This window comes from Terrapene carolina, unplaced genomic scaffold (assembly GCF_002925995.2).
Source record: "Terrapene carolina triunguis isolate 2854851 unplaced genomic scaffold, T_m_triunguis-2.0 Scaffold84, whole genome shotgun sequence".
Classification (NCBI taxonomy): Eukaryota; Metazoa; Chordata; order Testudines; family Emydidae; genus Terrapene; species Terrapene triunguis.
This window is the reverse complement of record NW_020664435.1, coordinates 32,784,945-32,807,257: the sequence shown is the minus strand read 5'-3', so window position 1 is coordinate 32,807,257 and position 22,313 is coordinate 32,784,945. Positions and strand designations below refer to the sequence as shown.

At 44.9% G+C, this 22,313-nt stretch overlaps 1 protein-coding gene across 2 annotated transcripts in view; it reads left to right on the top strand.

Moving 5' to 3' along the window:
* Positions 1 to 22,313, top strand: part of CDK14 (cyclin dependent kinase 14) — a 483,078-nt gene that overhangs the window by 225,329 nt on the left and 235,436 nt on the right. For both annotated transcript variants that reach the window (XM_024202069.2, XM_024202070.2), the window contains one exon: positions 21,425 to 21,487. In XM_024202069.2, the coding sequence (XP_024057837.1) occupies positions 21,425 to 21,487 (63 nt within the window). The remainder of the gene's footprint in view (positions 1 to 21,424; positions 21,488 to 22,313) is intronic.

Sequence of the window (22,313 nt, the reverse complement as noted above, 5' to 3'; positions counted from 1 at the left end):
CCGCTCTCAGCACCGGACTCAGCCTGCACCTTCCAGGCCTTGCTCGACGGACTGGCACCCACTCTATGGAGCAGTACCGCTCTACATCCCGGCACCGTGCCCTATCCCAGCACCACTCTATCTCGCGGCACCGCTCCTGCTCACAGCACCATCGGAGGAGGATGCCTCTTTGGTGCGGTCTCGCTCTGCTCCCACTTAGCCGTCCCACTCAAGATCGCCCTCCCTCAGATCAGGCAGGGCATCAAGGGTGACTGAGGCACCCAGATCAGGGCTGGGGAGCCTAAGGCAGGACGCTTCGGCGCCCCAATGGCAGCCCCGGTGGCAATTCTGGACCCCTTGGGAATACCATCAGGCCCAGGGTGCCCCTCCTGGCGTCCCTCTTCCTTCCCGTTCAGGATCTTGCCTCCCAGAGGCAACCCTCAGCTGCCCACCACAAAACCCGGACCCAGTCCCACATCTGCCTATGGAGGTTACACCTGGTGCTTGTGAGGACCCAGTCCCTCAGGATCAAGAGGCTGCCACGGGACCGGTCCTGCTGGTGGCTTTTTCCTCGTCGTCCCCTGACGAGGCAGTAGTGGGCACTTCCACGTCTGGACCACCACCCGTGGACCTACAGGGCCCTGCAGGAACTCTTCCGACGGGTGGCCCTGAATATGAACCTCCAGGTGGAGGAAGTGGTTGAAGAGGAGGACCCTATGGTGGACATCCTGGCACCAGAGGGGCGCTCTAGGGTAGGCTTACCCATTATAAAAACAATTCAGTCCAAGGCCAAAACTATTTGGCAAATGCCTACCTCCATTCCCCCTATGGCCAAAGGGGCTGAGCGTAAATACTTTGTTCCCACTAAGGGATTTGAGTATCTCTTCACCCACTCTCCCCCATGCTCTCTTGTGGTGGAGGCGGTGAAAGAAAAGGAGAGGCAGGGTCAGCAAGCCCCCGCACCCAAATCAAGAGATGCTAAATGGCTTGATTTGTTTGGAAGGAAAGTTTATTCCGTGGTGGGTCTCTCTCTCAGGATCGCTAATCAACTTGCGATCCTGAGCAGATACAACTATAACTCATGGTCCTCAATCTTAAAATTTAAAGAGCTTCTCCCTTCTTAGTCACGAGCGAAGTTGGGGGCCATTTCTGAAGAGGACAGAGCTGTCGCCTGGACTTCCCTCCAAGGCTCCCTGGATGCCGCGGACTTGGCGGTGTGTACTCTGGCGTCCGGGATTGCAATGAGGCGCAATGCCTGGCTCCAATCCTCTGGTCTTCCCCCGGAGGTTCAGCAGATAATATAGGAGCTTCCCTTTCATGCCCAGGGCCTATTTGCTGAACAAACGAATTCCAGGTTGCATAGCCTAAAGGACTCCCGGAACACTATTATGTCCCTCGGCATGAACACTCCAGCGACCCAAAGGAAGCCCTTTAAACCGCAAACCACCCAGCAGTGGTCTTTCTCCCCTATGCCCAGACAGGACTTCTCCCGTAGGAGAAATAGATATAGTTGTCGCAAGCCATTGCGCCCTCCCTCTGGGTAGGGCCGGGGCAACCCAAACCACCTCTGGGCCCTAAGCGCCCCTTTTGAATGTGTGCACGAGGATGGATTACCAGTCCACAACCCGGCTATTCATCCTCCTTTCCTGAACTGTCTATCCTGCTTCTACCATGCATGGTCCCTTATTACGTCGGACACGCCGCACAGTAGAGGCGGGATATTCTATCCACTTCTGCTCCTTCCCACCCTCCCATCCCCCTCACCCGTTCCTCTTCAGGGACGCCTCTTACGAGCAACTTCTCGTCCAGGAGGTCCAGGCTCTCCTCACTCTAGGAGCAGTGGAGGAGGTCCCTCAGGAGCTCAAAGGCAAGGGTTTCCACTCCTGATACTTTCTCATCCCCAAAGTGAAGGGGGGACTCAGGCCCATTCTGGACCTGCGTGAGCTCAACAAGTTCATGGTCTCCCCAAGCACAGTCATTCCTTCCCTAGACCCGGGAGACTGGTACGCCACCCTCGATATGAAGGACGCTTATTTTCACATATCTATCACCCCGGCTCACAGACGGTTTCTCCGCTTTGTGGAGAACCAGGTGCATTATCAGTTCATGGCCCTCCCATTCGGGCTGTGCACAGCGCCTCGCGTCTTCACCAAATGCATGGCGGTTGTAGCAGCTTTTCTTTACCGCCACCACGTGCATGTCTACCCTTACCTGGATGATTGGCTCCTTCGGGGCCACTCTCGTCAGTAGGTGGAATTGCAGGTGCAAATAGAGACACGCTCGAATGTTTAGGTATCATTCTCAATGTCAACAAATCCATACTCACCCCAACTCAAAGAATAGAGTTCATCGGAGCAGTTCTGGATGCAAATCAAGCGAGAGCATTCCTGACAGAGATGCGTCACCTGGCCCTCTCACAGATAATCAGCACCCTTTGCAGCTTCCCCACCACCACGGCGAGGCAGTGTCTCAGTCTGCTAGGCCATATGGCATCCTTCACTTATGTGGTTCAACATGCCAGGTTACGGCTCAGGCCCTTACACAGATGCGAGCCATGCTTGCATCACCCGGGCCACGACAGCCTGGACATCCCGCGGTTCCCTACGGTGGTGGCTGGATCCCTACATGGTAGGTGCCGGGGTTCCTTTTCACCCTCCCCAACCCACTTTGACGTTGGTCACAGACACGTCCGCGTTGGGCTGGGGGGCGCATCTCAGAAGCCTGACAACTCAGGGCTTATGACAGGTAGAGGAACTGGCTCTATGTATCAACATCAAAGAACTCAGGGCGATCCACCTTGCCTGCCAAGCTTTTCTGTCTCGCTTGCAGAGCCACTGCATAGCGATCTTGACGAACAATACCATGGCCATGGCCAACAATACCATGGCCAAACAGGCAAGGTGGAGCCCGATCGTCTTCTCTCTGTCAGGAAGCCCTCCTATTGTGGGAATTCTGTCTAGCCCACTCCATCATTCTCCAGGCCTCAGACCTGCCGGGCATTCAGAACGTGCTGGCAGACAGCCTGAGAAGACGTTTCCTTATGCACGAGTGGTCGATTCACCCGGACATCATCCACTCCATCTTCCACAGTTGAGGGTTTCCCCGAATCGACCTGTTCGCCGCGTGGGCCAACAGGAAGTGCCCAACCTTTTGCTCCTTCAGAAGCCACAGTCCAGGCTCGATCGCAGATGCATTCATGCTTCCATGGTCTGGTCAGCTGCTATACGCCTTCCCGCCATTCCCACTCATCCACAAGGTGCTTCTCAAAGTCCACAGGGACAAGGCGGACGTCATACTGGTGGCTTGGCCTCGCCAGTGCTGGTACCCCACCCTCATGGATTTATCAGTCCAGGCACCGATACGGCTACCTCTCACTACCGACCTCATTACACAGGACCACAGTCGCCTCCTTCACTCAGACCTTCAGTCTCTCCACCTCATGGCCTGGAGAATCCGTGGCTGAACCAGGCAGAGCTTGCCTGTTTGGATCCGGTGAGACAAATGCTTCTGGAGAGCAGCAAGCCATCTACTAGAGCCACATACAGGGTGAAGTGGAAGAGGTTCTCTAGCTGGTGCGCCCAAAGGCAGGTGCTTCCCCTCTAGGGCCCCATCCTTTGTATCCTGGACTATCTTCTGTACCTGAAAGACCAGCGTCTGGCATTTGGTTCTCTCAAGGTCCACCTCGCGGCCATCTCGGTGTTTCACCCAGGTGATTTCGGGCGTACGGTATTCGCACACCTCATTCTGGACATTTCCTGAAAGGTCTGGAAAAGATACACCCCTACCAGGGAAGCCCCGTATTCTGGCCTGGGACCTCAACCTAGTCCTCTCCCGCCTCATGGGCCCTCCCTTCGAGCTGTTAGCTTCTTGTTCACTCCTCTACCTCTCTTGGAAGGTTGCCTTTCTGGTGGCTATCACATCAGCACGACGCGTGTCTGAACTATGGGCCCTCCGTGCACTACCTTTCATAAAGACAAGGTGCAACTTAGACCTCATCCGGCTTTCCTTCCCAAGGTGGTGTCCCGCTTCCATGTTAGCCAGGACATCTTCCTGCCAGTCTTCTATCCAAAACCACACAACAGCCCTCGCGAACAACAGCTGCACTCACTGGATGGCAGGAGGGCACTCGCTTTCTATATCGACCACACAAAGCCATTCCGCAAGACAACCCAGTTGTTCGTTGCTATACCGGAGCAGATGAAAGGTTTGCCAGTCTCTTCCCAGCGGATTTCCTCCCGGATTACGGCATGTATCCGCGCTTATGATTTGGCGAAGGTCCCTCCACCTGCCATCACAGCTCACTCCAGGAGGGAGCAGGCCTCGTTGGCAGCCTTCATGGCCCATGTACCTCTCCAGGAGATCTGCAGGGCTGCAACATGGTCTTCAGTGCATACTTTCACGTTGCACTAGGCCATCGTCCACCAATCTAGGGATGATGAGGCCTTCAGCAGAGCGGTACTTCGGTCGGCAATACCTTGACTCCGACCCCACCTCCGAGGTAAGGCTTGGGAGTTACCTAACTCGAATTGATATGAGCAAGCACTCTAAGAAGAAAAAACGGTTACTCACCCTTTTTGTAACTGTTGTTCTTCGAGATGTGTTGCTCATATCTATTCCATTGCCCCCCCCCACCTTCCCCTCTGTCGGAGTAGCCGGCAAGAAGGAACTGAAGTGGGGTTGGGCTGGCAGGGTCGTATAGAGAGCGCCATACTGGTGCCACTCCACGGGGCTCCACAGCCGGCCCGACGGGTAGCTGCTAGGGAAAAGTTTCTGACAGCAGTGCGCGCACACACCTAACTGGAATAGATATGAGCAACACATCTCGAAGAACAACAGTTACAAAAAGGGTGAGTAACCTTTTTTTTATGCCTCAACTATGCTATTAACAGTGTGTTTAAAAAAAAAAAAGCTCCCAGACTAACATGACTATATAATTTTAAACCAAGGATTTTCAATTTACCTTGCCGATTTTATTCTTTGTGTGTCTCTTATTTTTTAAAATTACTTCCCATTAAAGATATAAGTTAATTCTCATTGGTTGATTACAAGACCCAAAACATAGTTTGCTTAAGCAAAGAATTGGCTTAATAAAGTGCATTCATTCCTATTTTTTGCACTTTGTCCTATGGCAGAAATAGGTGAATGTTTCTTGTTTGACATAAACACAGTTTGATAATAAATACAGCTATATAGTTTGTTACAATTAAAAGAGCCACAGACCTGAATTTTCAAAAATGATTAGTGACTGGGTGCCCATCTTGAGACACCTAAAAGGGGCCTGATTTAAGAAAATACTGAGCACCTGCTGTCTGAAAATCAGGTCTCTTTAAGATTTTTCAAGTTGGGCACCCTAAATAGATAGTCGTTTTTGATAACTTAGATCAAAATGCTTTTGACCTGTTTGTCAGAAGAGTTGAATTATGCTAGTTGAAAATAAAGAGATCATTAAAAACGTTGATATGTAATAAAATCTGCATTAGTGAGCCAAATTCTTTTACATCTGTCTGTGCCCCTTAGGGTCCCAGACTACTATGCAAACTATATACAGGGGTCACTCATCTGCTTCTTGTGTCTGAAATCTCAGGAGGGGAAGAGGAGCTAGTGGTAAAGTAGGGTGAGTCTCCTTCCCTTCTCCCTTTGGAAGGAAGAAGGAACAAGAAATGGGGGTCTCTCTCCTTTGTGGGAGAGGGAAAATTAGTGGGAAGAGAGATCTTTTAGTACAGGAGTGAAAAGTAGATAGGAGATTCCTGCTTTGGACCCATTTTCCTCCCCTGTCAGTGCCTGCTCCTGCTTCAGTGTCAGTAAAGACTTGAGAAGCCTCATAGACTCATAGACTCATAGACTTTAAGGTCAGAAGGGACCAATATGGTCATCTAGTCTGACCCCCTGCATGATGCAGGCCACAAAAGCTGACCCCCCCACTTTCCCTTAGCTCTGCTGTTGAAGTCTCCAGATCGTGATCTAAAGACTTCAAGACGCAGAGAATCTTCCAGCTTGCGACCCCTGCCCTATGCTGCGGAGGAAGGCGAAAAACCTCCAGGGCCACTGCCAATCTACCCTGGAGGAAAATTCCTTCCCGACCCCAAATATGGCGATCAGCAGAACCCCGAGCATACAGGCAAGATTCTCTAGCCAGACCCTCATTTGACCAGCGATGGCCGTTATTGCCTAATTGATTAGAATCCCGTAATCCCATCAAACCATTCCCTCCATAAACTTATCTAGCCTAATCTTGAAGCCAGAGAGGTCTTTCGCTCCCACCGTTTCCCTCGGAAGGCCGTTCCAAAATTTCACCCCTCTGACGGTTAGAAACCTTCGTCTAATTTCAAGCCTAAATTTCCCCACGGCCAGTTTATATCCATTCGTTCTCGTGTCCACATTAGCACTGAGCTGAAATAATTCCTCCCCCTCCCTGGTATTTATCCCCTTGATATATTTAAAGAGAGCAATCATATCCCCCCTCAGCCTTCTTTTGGTTAGGCTAAACAAACCAAGCTCCTCGAGTCTCCTTTCATAGGAAAGGTTTTCCATTCCTCGGATCATCCTAGTTGCCCTTCTCTGTACCCGTTCCAGTTTCAGTTCATCCCTTTTAAACATAGGAGACCAGAACTGCACACAGTACTCCAAGTGAGGTCTCACCAGCGCCTTGTATAACGGAAGCAGCACCTCCCTGTCCCTACTAGAAATACCTCGCCTTATGCATCCCAGGATCGCATTCGCTTTTTTCACAGCCACGTCGCATTGCCGACTCATAGTCATCCTGCGATCAACCAGGACTCCGAGGTCCTTCTCCTCCTCAGTCACTTCTAACCTATGCGTCCCTAGCTTATAACTGAAATTCTTATTAGTCATCCCTAAATGCATCACCTTACACTTCTCACTATTAAATCTCATCCTATTACTAATACTCCAATTTACAAGGTCATCCAAGTCTCCCTGCAGAATATCCCGATCCTTCTCCGAGTTGGCAATGCCTCCCAACTTTGTGTCATCCGCAAACTTTATCAGCCCACTCCTACATTCGGTTCCGAGGTCAGTAACGAATAGATTAAATAAAATCGGACCCAGAACCGAACCTTGAGGAACCCCACTGGTGACCTCCCTCCAATCTGACAGTTCACCTTTCAGTACTACCCGCTGCAGTCTCCCCTAGAGAAACTCTCCAGCCAGAAACTCTCCAGCCAGACACCAGCTACTCCTGCTGCTCCACCTCAGATTGCCTGTTTAGTGAGTCCTTCCTTCACCAGCCAGAAAGGAGTGGGAGAGCTGAGGGAGCAGGGTTCCCCCAAGTCTGGGAAAGGGGTGAAGCGAGGAGATCTCCATTTGCTTTTACTAGGGGAGGAGAGAGCTGCTTTTCCCATTTCTTTTACCCCATGGGTCCCAAGGTCTCTGCACAGAGGAGCAACATTTACATTGGACCACACAATGAAAAAGCCAATAGAACATGGGTGGAGGAGCAGAGGGAGAGGAAATCCTATAGATGGAGAACAGGTGATAAGGGAATACTGCTCTAGGGAGAGCATTGTTTTTCAAATGAGTAGATATGAGACCAGGTCCTGCTAAAGCTGGAGTGCAGTTTGGTGATGGAAACAACACTAGCTTGAGGAAGTGAGATTTCTGCAGGGATTTCTGAAGGAGAAAAAGGAAGTTTGCTTGGCACACAAGGAGGACAAGGGAGTTATAGACATAGGAGTCAGAAGGAAGGAACAAAGACATGAATGTGAAAAGTAGACAGTGTCTGAGAGGGAGAGAAGATTAGCTGGGCATATTGAAGGGTTTCCATAGAATTAGAGGGAGGGGTAATGATGCTACTTAGGAGGGCATTCAATCCCGGCCCCTCCAGACAAACTTTGTGGAATTTCAATGGGTTTTTCTGCTTTTTTTCATTTCCCTCACAACTGAAATTGGATGGACTGACCCAAACATTAATAAATGATGACTATATGTTTTAACAAATGGTTAATCAATTATGATAGTGCAACAGATCAATAAATTGCTTGTAACTATGGATTATAACCATTTATAACACCTTCCACTGATATTCCTATAATCATAATACATTGCTTATCTCTGTATCATGCTTTACATCTATTGACCCTTTTTTAAACTCTGTATAAATGTTAAGTTTGACCAAAAAAATCTAAGCATTCAAGGACAGATAGTTTTTGAGTCAAATCGGTAAATGAAATCTTTAGAAATAAGTGAGCTGCCTGTCTGTTGACAAATCTCACTGGAAATATTTTATTTACTTAAACATGATACATTTTTATAATTTAGTTCCCATCCATCAAAATGATTAATTATATGTTTAACTTTAAGCACATCAGTAGCCCCATTAAAGTGAATGGGATTATTCTTATGCCTGAAGTGAAGCATGTGCATAAGTACTTTGCTGGATCAGGGCCTAAATGAGAAATTTGTGCTTTCCATGGATAGCAATTACTTTAAAATGCTCTTTATTTAAACAAATACTTTTAAAACGTATGTTTAAAATTTCTAAAATATTGTCCTGAAGAGTTTGTCTTCAATTGCAAATCTACCATAAATATTATCCTGGCTGCGTCTCACACAGCATTCATCTTTCTAGTTTCAGTAATAAGCCAGTATTGCCTAACTCTTTGTCTAAATTAAAAACTGACCTAATATTTCAACTGTTAATAAAATGTAAAGATTATCCAATTTCATTAAAAATTTTCAGTGATTTTTTTAATAATGTGGGTTGCTACTATTGTTTAGTTCAGGGGACCCTTAAAATGAGAAGCTGTCTCTAATTTGGTACAGAATTAAAGTCTGAGACAATTTTTTTAATTGAATGGGCCTCTTGGAAGCAAAAGAAAGGGGAAATTATTTTCCAACAAAACGCTTATCATGTTTCTAAATCTCCTTAATTACATATTTCTTAACACCCCCCCCCCCAAATCATTGCCTGTATTTTATCTTTCCTGAAAACAGGCAGTTTCTCTAGATTAGCCTATATGCAGCCTTTCACATTCAGTTAAATCAGATTGACAGTAAATTTATATAAGAAATATTTTGATAACAAATGTCTGATAAAAAGAGTCAATTCCAGTTACCTTTGCTTTGTGCCTCTGAATGTAACCATTCTGCAGTTTTAAAAAGTCATTAAGAAGCCCAACTGGAAATGACACAATTAAAATTTCAGTAACAATTAGTGCAGCCAATATTTAAAAGAAAACTTTGTTTTCTCTTTTCATATTTTTTCATTTCTTCTATTTTGTGCAGAAAGGAAATAGGCTGCAAATTCCACATTTGTTCCCTTGGCTCCCTTGAAGTCTAGAACTCAAAGCATGTGTTCTTGCAAAGTTTGCATCAACCTTGTGGGGGAATCCCACTGACTATCGAGACCAAGTTGCCTGAGAGTCAAATGTCTAGTAATGAAATGTGCAGGCCTTGTTCTCCATTTAAATACCCACCTATAAAAAGTATTTGCATGACTCTGTCCCTTCCTGCTCTGAAGAATCCAAGTGTTTCTGATGTTGACAAGTCCAACTCTCATGGAGAAGAATCTGAGGGATGTGGTTAAATGTGGCCAAGGTCTATTATAGGGGTCGCCTAGTAGTGACTTGCATAGTCTTTACTTCAGGAGTTTCATTATAACAACTTCTTGCTTGAAACTTTCTCAGAAATTCTCCTTTGGGGCTGAAACTTTTCATGCTTGCTGCCTGCCCAAAGGTACAGATTTCTTCCTTGCAACTTCTAAAGATTTGTGAAGCTATAAAGATACAGTTTTTGCTCTTGAATAGGTTAATGCTCTTTTTAGTGCACCCAACACAAAAGCAGATGAATTTTTCAATTTGACCTTTTATAAGTGGCTAATCCTCATAGAGGGCTAATTACTTTGTTATAATATTTTGTAAAATAAAAAATAAATTTGTATTCTAAGCATTTAATAAAGACATGGGAGATTCCCAACAGGTGTAAATTGTTATAAGACCACTGACTTCAAGGAACATAGGCCTAAGAAAATTTACATAAGCTGAGGATCTCCCTCTTTGTTCTAAGCATGCCAGGTAGAAAGTCTTTCTAATATTTTGCAATATGATGCTAACTGCCTAACTGAAATAACATAGTTGGTATCTATGTACTTTCTTTAACTAATATTTCTTCATAATACGCCTGCAGTGACCTTTATCTGAGGATCTCAAAGCACTTGAGGAGTAGTGACTTTACCTTCCCAACACCTCTCAAATGGTGTTACAGATGAGACCGAGATATAATATAGTAGTAGTAGTCCCATTTTACAGATGGGGAAAATATGGCAAAGAGAGATTAAGTGGTTTGAATGATGGTGTAGAACAAGCCTGTGGCAGAGCTAAAATCCTTAAGGGTCTGAGTTTTAGAGATGGTGAGTAGCTTTAACTGCAATTGAAGTCAATGCTCAGCACCTCTGAAAATTAGGCCCTAAATGGTTAGGCCCTGTAACTGCAGTGTTGACTCCCCTTGAATGTAATGCAGGTTAAAGGTGCTTCAGGCCACTAATGGGAGTGGTGGGGCAATTCCCAGCTTCTGTAGACATACCCGTGCTAAATCTGGTCGAGCTTGTCATTGTTGTCATCTTTCTTGTCACTTCCCTATTTGGGGTTGGCAACTCTTCTAGCCTTCTTCAAAAACTTGTGATTGTACACCTGGCTGTCGTGCAAATTGGTCTTCCTAAGGTCTGCTGATGAACCAAGTCTTTGACTTCTCCCTTGATCATCTTCCATCCAAGATCATTGTAAGGGCCATCCTACCAATATAACTCCCAAGTCTGTGCTGGATATGCCCATACCAACATAGCCTAGCCTCCCTCAACTTATCTTTAATTGGGGGCAACCAGCATTAGGCCTCTTCATTACCTCATTTTGTTTCCTATCCCGAGTGTCCAACCATTTGACCATCTCAACAACTTCATTTCCGTAGTAGAAAGCATACTGATTTTTCTTGCCGCTAGCCAACTCTCTGTTCCATTCGTTAGGATGAGTCAAATCACATATCAGTGGCACATCTGTTTGCTTTACAGAACACTTGGTTAGACTTGGTGCATAAATTATGTGCTTTTTTTCCTTCTATACAGTATCACTCGTGTGTTTCTGAGTAAATTTGTCCTTGTTGCTAGTTTGTGGGAATTCCAAGACACTAGAGACATCTATTAGAAAAATTGTTTTCAAAGATGTGGTGTTTCTTTCTTTCTTTTTTAAATCCCTCATATGTGTTCTTCTCCTTGACCCCTTGCTGCTTCAGCCCTGCTGCTCCTGTTGCCACCCCTTCTCTGTCTGAAGATTGCATGAGTATCACTTTGTGAAATAGCTTGCAGGAGGATTCTTTCTTACTGATGTGGTGAACCTCTTCCTTTCCAATATAAGGGAATAGAGAACATCATTGTACAAATATTTCCATTTCTTCCCATGGTGCAGTGTTCTATGACATTTTAGAAGCTTCAGAAATTTCAAAAGTGATGACTAAAACTGTACTAAAACAATCAACAGATTACTTTATAGATTCCATTTAAATAAAATTAACTTTCCTGTGATCTTTTATAACCTCCATTTTAAATGTTATTGCAGCTATCAATGTTTTTGGTAAACTGTATTGTCAGTTTAAGAATTTGTTAATGAAAATGGGAAACTATTTCAGTCAGTAAAACTGCTAGGGCATAAATAATGTGTGCACTCTTTTTAACAGGAAAGAATGGCTTGAAACAGTCTTGCTGCCTCAGTGAAACAATACAATCTGTCTGCTGCATGATGTCATTGCCAGAAGCCAAATAGTACAGTTTTTGTTTTAATGGAAGAGCTCTTTCACATTGCTGGTTTTACATGATGGGAATGTGGTTGGAAATGCTTCCTTTTCCATTCACAAGCCCCGGGCTGTCCAGGCATTTCAGTTTCAGAAATGACAGCTGAAACCAATTAGGCAGAATTATGGGACAGCAAAGTCACATGTAGCTTTATCATGATTGAGGAAGAGGAGAGAGAGAGATTATACTGCATGGGGAATAGAAATGACTAATCAAATTAGGAGAATACTATATTAGTAAAATTATTATAGAAAGGCTTGTGAGAGAGAGTTCATTTTCTGTGACTTACTATATCTTTAGTGAGAGATTTCCTAGCCTTTCTGTCTGAGCTGTTGCATGTTTGATAGTGGATTCTCAAATATCTCTAAACTGGCTAAAGTCAAAAGGCAAAATATTTGATTTTAAAATAAGTCACGATAGCATGTCCTTGGACATCTCTACTTTGTGGCTTACTCATCTATTCATAATTTGAATCCTTGTTGCAAGGTGGGGGAGGACCTAAATTTTTAACCCTTGTTTCTGATTTTATGTATTTACATATTCCCTCTTCACCAGAAGTAGATTACAGTTTACATAAACTTTTCTCTGTCTGATTATTTCTCCCTTTACAATTGCTTGTGCGCACACATGTCTGCAGATGTACATCGTGGTTTTACTGAATAAGAATCACCTGTCACATTCTGCAACATATTTCAAGCAAAAACCAATTAATTACGTTATGAAATATTGCCCCATGGGTTATTTGCATAAATAATTTAAATTTGTTGTGGCAGTTTACAGAGAAAAATAACAAAACAATGATAGTACAAGTACGGCTTTTTAATCCTATATCCTTATCCTTTAATCCTATATTTCTTGTGCCAAATCCTGCTCTTTGTTAATCCCATGTAATTTTGCTGCCTTTGAAACGTTCTCAAAGACTCCACGGTATTGTCTTGGGCAAGTCATTTAATCTGTCTCTTTCTTTCCAGTTATAAAATGGGGGGTGTTCACTTCTTTTCATTAAGGTTTGAAAAGTGTTTTGAGACCCTAGAAGGGAATGCATCATAGAAAAATTATTATTCAGTATTGCTTGACTGTGTGTAAATTAAGGTGGAATTTGATCCTTTGTGTCCATGGGATATTAGTTTTAAAAAACAAAACAGATTTATAGTACATTGGATGCTAAGACTACAGGATAATACAGTGTTATATTGTAAAATGTCTTCGGGCTGTATCTCAAATTGCTATACAGAATTAGATAATACAACAGAGCTAAATAATAGTTTTGGGCCCCACACTACAAGAAGGATGTGGAAAAATTGGAAAGAGTCCAGTGGAGGGCAACAAAAATGATTAGGGGTCTGGAGCACATGACTTATGAGGAGAGGCTGAGGGAACTGGGATTGTTTAGTCTCCAGAAGAGAAGAATGAGTGGCGATTTGATAGCTGCTTTCAACTACCTGAGGGGGGGGTTCCAAAGAGGATGGAGCTCGGCTGTTCTCAGTGGTGGCAGATGACAGAACAAGAAGCAATGGTCTCAAGTTGCAGTGGGGGAGGACTAGGTTGGATATTAGGAAACACTATTTCACTAGGAGGGTGGTGAAGCACTGGAATGCGTTACCTAGGGAGGTGGTGGAGTCTCCTTCTTTGGAGGTTTTTAAGGCCCGGCTTGACAAAGCCCTGGCTGGGATGATTTAGTTGGGAATTGGTCTTGCTTTGAGCAGGGGGTTGGACTAGATGACCTCCTGAGGTCCCTTCCAGCCCTGATATTCTATGATTCTATGATAGCATGCACAGACAGAAAACGGAAGGTGTAGAAGTGACCAAGGGAAAAATGTCTACATTATGAGGCCATTCTTTTTCTTTCCTTCCCGTGGGTATGGAAGTCTCCTAGACACAGCAGAACCAACAAGGGCCTATGACTGAGGACAGTGCTCTCAAAGGTTCCTTGTGCAACATCATGCTGAATGGTTTGGAGTTGGGTCCAACAGGGATAGTAGTGGGAATGGAGCAGCTGGACCCTCCACACACCGTGGGGTGCAGGTGTCGTGGAAGCCGATTACAGCCTCACTAAGTGAGGCTGCAGTGATGTGCATAAAACACCTCTGCTGCAGCTTGCTGGCCTTGATCAAGACAGGCAGGTGAATGAAAGGGAGACAAAGGGATGGATTTTAAGTGGCAGGCCACAGATTTATGAACTTAACTAGTAGGGGAGGGAAACTATTTACCCACCCCCTCTCACATAACAAGCATCAAACTGGGTCCAGTGCAGCATTACAAGCCTCCCACTATATAACCAATAAGGGGGTAGACAGTCTTCAGCCAACCCGTAGAACTTAGCTCACTTCTGAATCCTTTTGCCTTCCCTCCCGTGAGGGGATAAAGGATACCAAGGGGAATCTCAGTCTGTGAAGATTTCAAGTCTCCCCTTCTACTTACAGGCAAAGGGACCCTCAACCATATCCTGGGTCTCATTTACCTCTCGGAGCTGGCTCTTTTAGCCTTTATCTGCCCTGGATACCAGCTGTAAACTGTGATGAACTAAGCATTCCCTTATTACCTCCTAATAATAAAACTCCTATTCTACTCCTTTTACACCAGTTGTTCCTCTAACAATGCAGCAAGGAAAGCAAAAAACCCTCCGGTCCCTGCCAGTTTGGCCCAAGGGGAAAAAATTCCTTCCTGATCGCCAAAACAGATGGTAGGTCTGACATCCATTCTTGAGGTGTCCATAACTGAGGTTCTATTGTAGTTAGGTCAATGCAGTCAGTGTAGACACCGCGTTACTTACACTGACTATTACTGGCCTCCATCAGCTGTCTCACAATGCCCCACAGTGACCGCTCTGGTCACTGTTGTGAACTCTGCTGCCCAGGGGTCAGGTGGACAGGAAGCCACCCCGCCCCTTTAAGACCCCACACCTACCAGCTCTCCATCGCTGAGTGTAACTTCCCAGCTGACCATGCCGGCTACACTCTTCAGACATGCACCTGCCAGGAGGTATTTGGATCTCCTGGGCCTGTGGGGAAAAGAAGCTGTGCAGGCACAGCTCTGATCCAGCTGTAGAAATGTGGACATCTACGAGCAGATTGCTCGGGGAGTGCGGGAAGGCTACAACAGAGACCAACAGCAGTGCCACGTGAAAGCCAAAGAGCTGCAGCAAGCATACCAGAAGGCCAGGGAGGCCAACAATAGATCCAGTGCTGAGCCGCAGACCTGCTGCTTTTACGAAGAGCTGCAAGCCATCCTTGGTGGAGGACTCCTGCCTCCCCGCTCAAGAGCACTGTGGTTACTTCTGAGAAGCCCAAGTCACAGTCCCTTGCTGTGAACAGTGAGGAGATGGAGGAGGAGGAGGAATATGGGGGACTGGCGACTGGGTGATCCACCTGTACAGCAAGCCAGGACCTATTTTTGACTCTACTGCAGTCCAGCCAGTCCTGACAGTTGAGCACAGGTGAGCCTGATGCAGGGGAAGGAACCTCTGGTAAGTATGCAGTTTACTTTGAGATTACAGGGATGGCACCCCTAAGGTAGCAGGACACATCTTTTAATGTGCTTATTTTTACTTGTAGTGGAACAACCAAGAGAGGTAGAGTTGCTATCTGCTTTTCATTTCCCTCTAGACTTAGGGGTGACACGGAGCAGTTTGTTTATGTGCACCGATAAGTCCCGTGAATCCTCCGTAGAGATCTTAGAGAAACTTTCATGGAGGTACTCTGCAATCCTCTGCTGAAGGTTTCTGGGGAGGGTTGCCTCATTTCTTCTGCTGCAATAGGACACTTTCTCTCCAGTTACTTCAGCAGGCACCAGTGCAGTGCACAGGCTAGCAGCATAGGGGCCCGGGTGGCATCTGAACACCACCAGCAGCTGTGCTCTCTCTGCCTCGGTTATCCTCAGGAGTGAGGTATCAGCTAAAATCACCACTGCCTGTGGAAAATGGTGCCAGTATTCAGTTCCATTGCCCTATACTACTAGAATTATGCAAGCGAGCAATTCCCTCCTCATTTCAATGGCCGTACTGGAACTGTGGGGTGTGCCCATAATGCTGGTTCTGTATTCCCACCAGTCCTCCCTGGCCGCCTCGGACAAACTGCTGTCGGCAGCGGAGTCGAAACATGGTATTGAATCCGACATGGGGGCAGCACATCAGACTCCAGCACCTAAGGAGACTTCCCTGGAGAAGGAAGGGGAACCCGCCCCTCCCCCAGTGGTGCACTCGTCATTGTCATCTCTGGATGAAGTGGTGGCGGGTTCCCAAATGGGCAGCCCCCCTGACTACTTCAAGGAGCACCAGGCCCTTCTTAAGAGGGTGGCTACCAACTTGAACTTAAAAATTGAGGAGGCTGCAGAGGAGTCTGATGACCTCTTTAACATTATATCCTCCTCCTCCACCCTGGCATGGGTTGTGCTGCCTGTCCACCCAGGGGTCCTTAAGATTGCCAAATCGCTGTGGGAGACCCCCTCTTCTGCCCACTTCCAAGAAGGCAGAAAAGAAGTATTATGCCCCTTCAAAAAGGTCATATATACTTGCATACACATCCTCCAGCGGCGTCACTGGTCGTGTCCTCTGTTAATTAAAGGGACTGGCTGGTGCTGAGCAGGGCCAAGTCATTGGCACGCTGAAAAACAAAGATGCCAAGAGACTAGACTTATTTGGCAGAAAGATTTATTCAACGGCAAGGCTGCAATTTCGGGTGTCTAACCACCAAGCCGTGTTAGGCAGGTGCAATTTTAAGCTGTGGGACTCCCTTAACAAATTCAAGGAGGCCCTCCTGCAGGATTGAGCCCAGGAATTCGCCGCTTTGGTGGATGAAGGCACAAGAGTGGCAAGGGGAGCCCTTCAGATGGCCTGGAATGCAATGGGACTCAGTGGCAGGGTGGTTGCTTCCGCGGTGGCCATGAAGCGGAGCTCCTGGTTGCAGTGCTCCAGGAGATGCAGGTCACTATACTGGACCTCCCATTTGAAGGGATGGGGCTCTTCTCCGAGCTCACGGACTCGAGACTCTATGGCCTTAAAGACTCCCGTTCCACCCTCTGCTGCTTGGGCATCCATATTCCACAGCAGGCCAGGAAGCCGTTCTACCTTTTGCCTCCGCAGGCTAGGTCCTGGGGGACTCCTCGGCTGGGCACTTACAGGAGAAAGGATAGAGACAAGGGGTCTAAGTGATGACACCCGTCTTCCCGTTCGTCTGCTCAGCCCAAGCCTTTCAGAAGCCAAGGAGGCCAGAAGCAGTCATTTTGAGGGTGCACTTGAGGACGATGCCCCACTCACCTCCCAGGATCCACCCTCTCACTCTTTCCTCGACCGCCTCCGCCCCTTCCGGTCGGCCTGGTCTTGGCTAACCTCAGACCGTTGGGTGTTCAAAGTAATGTCCTCAGGTTACACCCCGCAGAAGTTGCATGCTGGCAGTTCTCCTGTGTTAAGCATGGAATTGTGTGTGCATTCACTGAGTCCCTGACTGAGAGCAGAACAGTAACTGGTAACACCTACTTGCTTCTTTCTTTTAATACAGAACAACATCTTACCCTTGCATTATATGGGGGACAGGCTGCTTTCCCATGCCTGGTGATGTTGGAGACTGCTAGTTAGTATCCCATTAGAGCAAACTTTTGAAGTTTGTCCAAAAATGGGGGTTGTTTTTGTTTTTCTTTCCATTGTTTGGGTGAAGAGGTATTAGAGGTTTCCATGTGTCTGGAATTGTGAAAGGGGGAGATGAACATGTGAGGAGGGCCTGTGCTGCTCTCATAGCAAAGTGTGGACCTCTGGGTTCTCTGCCATAGCATGCATCACTGCTAGCATGGAATTTCAGTGCAGGCAAATGCAACCAATCAATTTTCATGCCTGAAAGAGAGCACCACGGATGTAGAACACAACACTACCAGTTGTTCTGGCTGTAGAATCTGGAAGGAAGATTAGCAACTGTAACTAAAATCACAATTATAGGTGTCATTTGTGTTCTGAGAAACTATACAGAGTACTAACTGAAAGATAAATGGAGAATGTGATCATACTCACAACTGGCTACAACCAAAGGGAAATAACTGTATCAAGACCTACATCCCAGATATTTATAGGTTCTTTGGTGCTTAGTAGGGTGACCAGATATCCTGATTTTATAGGGACAGTCCTGATATTTGGGGCTTTTTTTTATATGGGCTCCTATTACCCCCCACCCACATCTCGATTTTTCACACTTGCTGTCTGGTCACCCTAGTGCTTAGTATCTTGGAGAATTTGTTCAAGAGGTCTTCCTTAAAGAAAGAAAGATGATGTTCTGATGTGGAAGTTCCTAGGCAGCCAGGAGGGTTGCCTGGAGTAGATATTGGACTGCTGGTGGATCAGGGACAGTGGAGTTCTTGGAGTAGCTTAAGAGATCTCTCTATCTGCAGCTTGTTGGTGTTTGGATAGGACGTGGATTGGATGGAACTGGAGTGACTGTTGGTGCTTCCTCCCTGCAAGGATCTGCAGGACTAGAGCCTGGGTCTGCAGAGTCTGGGGCAGCTGACATTCCCACGTTGCCACTGGGAGGCCACATAGAACCACGTCTAAGAAGCACCATGGAGAAGAAGCGCTGCAGGACGTACCATCTAAAGGGTCCAGAGTAACAGCACGCTGCAGCCTTTTGATTGGCTCATGCTCACTATTTACCCCTGGAGGGTGCCCCAGGAAGTTGTCTGGGCAACCATGCTGACCTCTGGCTTGCTGTGATTCCAGACCTCACTTTGCTTTCTGATCTCTGGTCTCTGACCCTGACTCTTGCTTCCTAATTCCATCCTGGTAACTACCTCTCTCTGATCTCCAGTCTCTGACCCCGGCCTGACTCTGACCCTGGCTCTTGCCTATTGATCCTGGCTCTAGCAATTACTCTGATCCCTGTGTGCTGACTACCTCTTTGTGATCGTCCTTTACTTGATAACACCAGCCCCACTGTGATCATTAGGCTAGATGGCCTACATCCTACATCTCTTACACTTTCTCCTCTGTTGGCTGACTGCAAGCCAGATGTGGAGAGCAGGGAGGGATGGAGGAGTCAATAAGGCTCTCTGCTCATCCTGTGCCATGCTAGCCTCAGTGGCTAGAAGGCTGAACTGCAGGGGAAATCCAGGTTGCCTGAACTGCAGCCCTGTTAGGTATGAGAATCCACAGTGATGTGGGCAGGTGTGACAGGGCTGTCAAATGCATGTATGTCTTTAATATACATGGTATAGGGCAATGCTCGTCTCTCATCATGCGTTTTTAAAAAGGAAATTTCAGTGAGGTTTTTGTCAAAAAATTTGACTAAGACTTCTATCAAAAACACTGGAAATTGTCTTTATTCAAAAATTCACATTAAAGTTAAACAAGATAAAATTTTATTCCATGGAGGTTGCCGTTCTTCTGCTATAATAGGAGAGAGATTGAGAGGAACAAACTTATTCCACACCAACTGGAAAAGAAACATTTACCTCATTGCAGGAATGATGTTTCAGATGTTTTGCCAAAAGGCATTATATGTTTGTGCTAGAGTTAGTGCTCAAGCAATATCAATCACTCAGCACCTAAAAGGTGACCAAGGTGACTTTATATCAACATCAAGGAAGCATAATCATCAATCTATGAAACAGAATCTTGAGTGTTCAATGTAGTAATGAATTGTTAAGAGTGATTGGCTAGTTCTTGCTATGGTCCCAGAAGATTTGGAGGGAAAGATGGGGGAGCCAATACTGAAGTGGATTTTAGAGCTAGAAAAAATGAAAGTAAAAGGATCACATTTCAAGTATAAACCTCTGTGCAAAATACAATTTAACTAACTCTCACTAACACTGACGGGTTGGGTTGCCAACCCTGCAGGATTGTCGTGCAGTCTCCAGGAATTAAACATTAATTTTTAATTAACAACTAAGTCATGTGATGAAACCTCCAGGAATACGTCCAACCAAAATTGGCATCCCTACTGATGGGGGAAGTAAATGCATGAGCTAACCTTTTATTTTCTTTGTTAGACTACTTCAGTGATATGTTAACTACAGTATAAATTAAACCAATAAACATTACTCTTCGTAGCCTGTGTTTGGGAGGAAATTGCTTATATCTTCATGCCCATTTGAATAGGTTCCCCTTCCTTTTCCCTGTGATATACACACACAACATTATAGGACCTAGAAATTTCCACTACACACACAATATTTGCTGTCTTTAGGCCGCAGCATAGTTTCTTAAAGAAACATGCTAATGCCCAGCCAACTGAATTTATGCATCTTTTAGCATGCATTAAAGAAATAATGTTTTAAATGATATATTTACATTTTTACCAATTTCAAAATACTTTCAGCAAATTTTATTTAGTCCCACATTAATTTTCTAATATTGGCACACTGGAGAAGGGTTGTGAGAATAAAGGATAGCTTAGATGTGGAAGCAAGAAGGCAACAAAGTATGGAGTGGCTATTACTTATATTAATTTGAATACTATCTGGAGGAAATGTTAGTGGGTAGGTATATAGTAGGCTTCTGAATGAACATATAAGAAAGGTTCCTAGTGTAGTATGGGTAGTAAAATAAGACCCAAGAAACTATCCGGGCTTGGGGAAGAAAACTTATATCCAAGACTCTCACCTGGATCACTGCTTAGACCCAACTGGCCTGTCCCTGCATGCAATGCATTCATTGACAACTATCTTGTGCAGGAATGCTAGGTGATTTTTTTCCCCCCAGATGCAGTCCAAGTTCCCGAATGGAAAGATCAATTCCAGTGTGTTGGCGGTTATGCCAACTGATACTTTTTCTTTCAGTCCTGACTGTAATTTCAGAAGTTACATTGTGGATACGGAGCAGAGAATCAAAATGCCACCTTAGTTGATAAAGGCTGTGTACTGGCCAGAGCCAAAAGAAATGTGAAGGGAAAAAATGGGGGGAAATTTAAAAAAGAGAGTGTTTTCAAATGTTTCCTAAGAATTTATATGGAGAATTCAGTTGTCTTCTGGAGAGTTATTGTGGTAAATTCAGAGACTATGTTAAATCGTTAAAGTGAGAAACTGATTTTAATTCTGTTGTAAGTGTAAACCTCAACACATCTTCACTATGAATCTGCTTCTGACGTCTCTAATAATCGTCCACACATATGTACACACATGCGTGTTGCCATGTTTCATCATATCTTTTTTTTTTGTACCGAACAATATTCAGCAATCTGTTCTACAGCTATTTTAATTTTTATAAATAATCCTGGGCCAGAATTCTGCTTGACTTACTCACATGAAACATTGATTCCAAATGTGTTTTATATAAATAGCGTGAGCAGGATTTGTGATGTTTTTCTTATATGATTTCCCCCACCCCATGATGTTACCTATAAGGCATTGATGGTAATATGGAGTCTTATAAGTTAAGAGATGACCTATTGTGTATACTAGATTGAGATGTAAATTAATAAATTAACCATGTACAGGAGAGATGAGAAGGAAACTAGATACAGTTTAGTTCTTATAAATAGTCTTATGAGTCAAGTTATAGAGGTGCTTAATAAGAATGGAGCCTGGAGGTAAAGACATGGTATAACTGAGAAAATATGTGTTCTACTTCCATTTGCTCTGTCCAGAGAAAACAGTGACTTTGAAGTGGAAGAATATTAATCTGTTGTAGTCATGGGGATATTAATACAGTTTTTCCCCTTTGACTTTTTCCAGCACACTGATTTATGTCAGTACATGGACAAACATCCTGGAGGACTTCATCCAGACAATGTGAAGGTAAGAGTTAAAAGGACACTTTCAAGCAGAATATAGTAACAGTAAACTTGTGTTGAAGGTAGGGTGAAATATTTCATTGAAGCTTTTCTCCTTGGTAGATAAAGGAAAATTAGTGGCCGAGTTAATTTTATTGATGTTGCATTTTTTTTCTTTTTTTAAAAATGAAAATACAATTGTAATTTAAACACTCCCACAACAGAACAATGGGAACAGTGTAAATAGATGGTGAGCCAAAATTAATGTATAAATATTGTTTTAATGTGGTAGAACACACTTTGCTTGCTTGCTTTGAAGATAAGAAATAGTGCCCTCCCCCAACCCCCAAAAAACCCTTGACTGAAATATTTTAAACTGTCAGGGACAAAGCCTCAGCTAGTGTAAATCAGTATAGATTCATTGACTAATCAATGCTATATTGATTTATAGCAGCTGAATATTTTGTCCATAATGCTTTTTAAAAATAAATGCAGTATAAAAACTTTCAGCTGTCATTTTTATCGAGTAGTTTTAAGACCTAACTTGATTTTATTTTTGTTTATAGAAAGTCAGATATTAAGTATCACACAGTATGCATCAAAAGATGGATATTTGTATTATTTGGGCTTAATGAAAAGGCGGGGGGGGGGAGAATGATCTTCTGACATTTCGATTCAATCACCTTCTAGGAAGTCAGCCAAATTATTTTAGCATAAAACAGAAGCCAATCAGACATGCAAAGTATGTCTTACTTGTACAGACCACCCAGGTAATATTTGTTGAACTTGTTTTGTGCTTTGACACTGTTCCCATTGTTCTGCTGCCGTGGAAATTTTTAAATCCCCACTTA